Raw genomic sequence first — 4,436 nt, 5'->3', positions numbered from 1 at the left:
AAAAAAAAAATACTTTCGAAATAAAAACAAAATGTTGAAATCGAGTTTTTTGAAAATTTTACATTTATTACACATACAATAAACTGGAATGGTTACATAGTATGCACTGGCTCTTTACAGTACTGGCAAAAACATGAAATAATTATATATATTATCAAAATATTGCTCAAGTTTTTTTTTGTTAACAATGAAGACATAAAACATATATATTTTATAGATAACAGCCAAACAATCACGACTATAATATTAACAACCAACCATAATGATTATAAAACAAATTTGGATATTGATACAGTATGTACATACAAAAAAAATATTTATACTGGAGAGTAATAGTATGGTTTTTGTAATATGAATCATATGAAGGCAATAAATAAATGGCTTATTATGCTTATTACAACAGAGATTCGATTATTAAAATAGCAAATGAGTAAAATTATCGGTTATGTTGAAAATTTTTTATTTAAATTTCAATTTCTCTTAAGAACAACGAAAATGACACTATCAAGGCGAAATAACCAACATTGAGTTTGTATATTTCAATGTTATTATAATATGTATTTAAAATAGAGCATATGAAGAAATATTTCTAAAACACATTTCCTGAATGGAGGTTACATGCTGTGTTTAAGGAATTTACAGTATTCGATTTTTATAACTATCCATACTAACATTATAAATTCGAAATTAAAGTCAGTCCGTCTGTCGATTTGTCCGTCTGCTACGCTTTCATAGTCTAAACCACTGAACCGATGATAATGAAATTTGGCACAAACATAGATAATACATAAATTGTAAAAAGACATTTTTTTACCGCGGGAAAACTTCTCATTCCCACGGGAAACCAAGTAAATCAGAAAAAAAGCACTGCTGTGCCGCTTTCTTCGGCGCTACCATGAATATGCGAGATATTAATATACAATATTATGAAAAATTGTGCAGCGCGATAAGTGGGCAGGTAGGTATTTGGCAACATGCGAAAATCGAGGATCTAGATCGCAGATATGGACCCCTAACAGCCCAGCTGAACCTGAAGATATATGAAATATAAATATACAAGCTGTTCAACGTGATGAGCACTTTTTGGAGAGAGGTTTCGTTACTCTAGCAGTGTGAAGTCTGTCTTTGAAGTGTACGCGTACGTATTCGATCTACAGTCACTTTTACTGTAAGTACTTGACATAACTCCTGTCGGTTGTCCAAAAAAAAATTTAAAGTTATTTATATTTTTAAAATAAAGAAAACGTCATATGATCAAATTAGTTTTAAATTTATTATTTTTATATATACGATCTGTAGATGTATATATAATTTTATGTATTGAAGAAAAACCAACAAATAAAACATCATAAAAGATGTCACCGCGCGCCGTTAAAAACCTTAACTTAAACATATTTAGTTAAAACTTAAACATATATAAATACATATTCAATTATTTTCGTATATAAAATAACAGACAATAGTTGAAACTTTTAAAAACGTGTTTAAAAACTGATTCACTTATTCAAGAAATTGATTTATAGTCGCAAGTAATACATACATTATATTATAAGATACATAAAAAAAAATGTATAAAACAGCTAAAATAAAATTTTCACTTAACTCTAAAATATAAGTAGTTCACATATAGGCTAGAATGACAAATTTAATGTATTCCATTTGTTTCAGGAGCAACATCACCATTTTTATTAGTGATATTAAGGGAAGCTAATGATATATCTTCATCAAGGTCGCCTTCATCTGTAAAGCATAAATTAAAATAAGAGTTATTTTCTACTTAGGATTAGTACTTGGTTGACCGATTTTTTTTAATAAATGCCTTTTTCGCAAGTTTTTGCATTTTCGTGGTTGTGAGATTTATCGCCTCTAAACCCCAGGCATACGAAATTCAAAAAGAAACATAATTTATGTAGATATACAACCTACCTGAGCTCACATCAGATTGACTTCTAGGGCTGAATCTGCATCCCTTTGACAAATATTGCTTTAATTTTCCAGTAGCAGCCAGTATAAGCCTACAATAAAACATATGATGAAATAAAAATATAAAGAACTAGTTGCGCCCAGCGGTTTCACCCGCGTAAGTCCGTATCCCGTAGGAATATCGTGATAAAAAGTTGCCTATACGTTATTCCAGTTGTCCAGCTATCTACGTACCAAATTTCATTGCAATTGATTCAGTAGTTTTTGCGTAAAAGAGCAACAAACACACACACATCCTTACAAACTTTCGCATTTATAATATTAGTAGGAAGTAGGATTATTTTTAACTGTAACTTTTAACCGACTTGAAAATTGTCAGAAGTAGGCTAAATTCAAATTCCTATATGAATTGTGGTGCCTCCAGTGTGGTCCTCCACATGGGAGGCCAGTTCTCAAATAAAAAAAAAAATTAAAATCGGTTCACCCAGTAAAAAGTTACGAGGTAGATAAAAAAAACGGAAAATACTGCAAAACAAATATTATAATTCAGATTAAAGAAATGTTAATTTCAGTGATGACCTCTTACCCTAAGAACGGAGGACTGGGTGATAAAGGCCTTGAAAGGTACTCTGGGTGAAATTGTACAGTCACATAGTAGGGATGACCATCAACAATTGCCACTTCCATACGAGTTTGAGTTTCATCTTTTCCAATAAATCGCAAACCAGCTGCTTCGAGTTTTTCAATATATTCTGGGTTAACTTCATAACGGTGCCTATGACGTTCTTCTATAATTTCCTTTTTATACAATGATGCTGCAAATAGATGTATTTAAAAATATGAATTTTACTAATAGGTCAAAATACAAATATTTTGTATGTTTGCTGATATGAAGATTTAATATGTCTTACCTACTACACTAGGTTGAAGGTAAGTTTTCCTTTTACCCAACCTCATAGTACCTCCAAGATTTCCAGGATGGTGTTCAGGCATGTCAATAACCAATTTATCATCACAATTTGGGTCAACTTCAGTACTATTTGCTCCAGTCAAACCCAATACATTTCTAGCAAATTCAATAACAGCTGCTTGTAATCCTAAACAGATACCAAGCATTGGCTTTTGTGTTTCCCTACACCAATTACAGGCTTCTATTTTTCCTTCCATTCCCCTTTGTCCAAAACCACCAGGCACTATTACACCACTGAAATAAATGGCAAATGAATACTTCTTTATCAAATGATAAATATAATGAATGTTTATGTAGATATTTTTAAATGCAAAAAGAATTTAAATTCATAATATTACGAAGGCTTTCATAAAATGATTACATTGGCACAGAATACTCACTCACTCTTACACAGGTCTTGCCAAGCTTTATGGTAACCTACTGGATCATTTATTTTACTCTGCTTCTCCAAATTAACAGCTTCAATGTAAGTCAAATTAAGCTTACAACCAGCGGCAATGCATGCATGCTGTAATGCTTTAGTGACACTAGCATAACTGTCTTCTAACATAGTGTATTTTCCGACAAGTGAAATGTTCACTTCCTTTCTGAGATTTTCAACACGTTTTGCAAGGTTGCGCCATTTTTTCATAAAACTGAAAGGTGGTAAATAATTTAATTTGAGTAAGGCTCTAATTTCGTACATTCTAGAAATAAAAGCAACATATAACATATATATATATATATATATATACTAGCTGCACCCGGCAAACGCTGTTCTCCCTTACCATTATCATTTAGGGGTATAAAAAATAGATGTTGGCCGATTCTCATAGATACTGGATAAGCACGAAAAATTTCATCGAAATCGATCAAGCCGTTTCGGAGGAGTATGGCAACGAAAACTGTGACACGAGAATTTTATATATTAGATATATATTACTACTGTTTACCTTCCTGGTCGAGGCATAGATATATTTAATTGAAGTCGTTCATTCAAATATTGTACAACACCTTGTGCCTCCATTAATAATGGAACATGATAAACAGAGGTCAAGTCATGGACACATATAACCTGTAAACACATATGATATCAACATATAATAGTTGAAAATATTAATATAAAAAAAAACAGTTTTTTTAGATATTGTTTTACCTGTTCTGGTGCAACATGACAGAAGTTAGATATTTTCTCTTTAATATTGTGATTTATTGGCTTTTCTGATCGACAGAGAATTAAGTCTGGTGATAAGCCCAAGCCACGTAATTCTCTTACTGATGACTGGGTAGGTTTTGTCTTTGGTTCCCCTGTTGATTTTGGCTAAAAGTAAAGTAAATCAAATTACATTCACATTTTTGTTCTCAACGAGTATCATCCAACCTTTCATTTAGAATTATCTTTTCTTCTCCCTTTACGAATATATAGATATGGGCAGTTACATAAAGTAAAAGTAAAAAACAGCACAGTTGGTGTTTACCTTAAGATCAAATATATAAATATTCTGCCAAATTTATATTACTCTGTAGTTACATCAGTGGTCATGACAATCATGCATAGATAAAT

General features: G+C 31.5%; 1 protein-coding gene across 1 annotated transcript in view; it reads right to left on the bottom strand.

The window, feature by feature from the left end:
* Positions 1-34: 34 nt before the first annotated feature.
* LOC119840463 (CTP synthase-like) overlaps positions 35-4,436 on the bottom strand; it is a 7,386-nt gene continuing 2,984 nt past the window's right edge. Inside the window, exons 4-10 of the mRNA XM_038367092.1 lie at positions 4,029-4,193; positions 3,826-3,947; positions 3,274-3,528; positions 2,835-3,127; positions 2,510-2,738; positions 1,927-2,015; positions 35-1,740 (exon numbers count right to left, since the gene is read on the bottom strand). Of these exons, the coding sequence (XP_038223020.1) occupies positions 1,646-1,740; positions 1,927-2,015; positions 2,510-2,738; positions 2,835-3,127; positions 3,274-3,528; positions 3,826-3,947; positions 4,029-4,193 (1,248 nt within the window). The 3' untranslated portion in view covers positions 35-1,645. The remainder of the gene's footprint in view (positions 1,741-1,926; positions 2,016-2,509; positions 2,739-2,834; positions 3,128-3,273; positions 3,529-3,825; positions 3,948-4,028; positions 4,194-4,436) is intronic.

Source organism: Zerene cesonia, chromosome 6 (genome assembly GCF_012273895.1).
Source record: "Zerene cesonia ecotype Mississippi chromosome 6, Zerene_cesonia_1.1, whole genome shotgun sequence".
NCBI classification, from domain to species: Eukaryota; Metazoa; Arthropoda; class Insecta; order Lepidoptera; family Pieridae; genus Zerene; species Zerene cesonia.
Note: the sequence above shows the minus strand (reverse complement) of the source record. Positions and strands in the feature narration are given on the sequence as shown.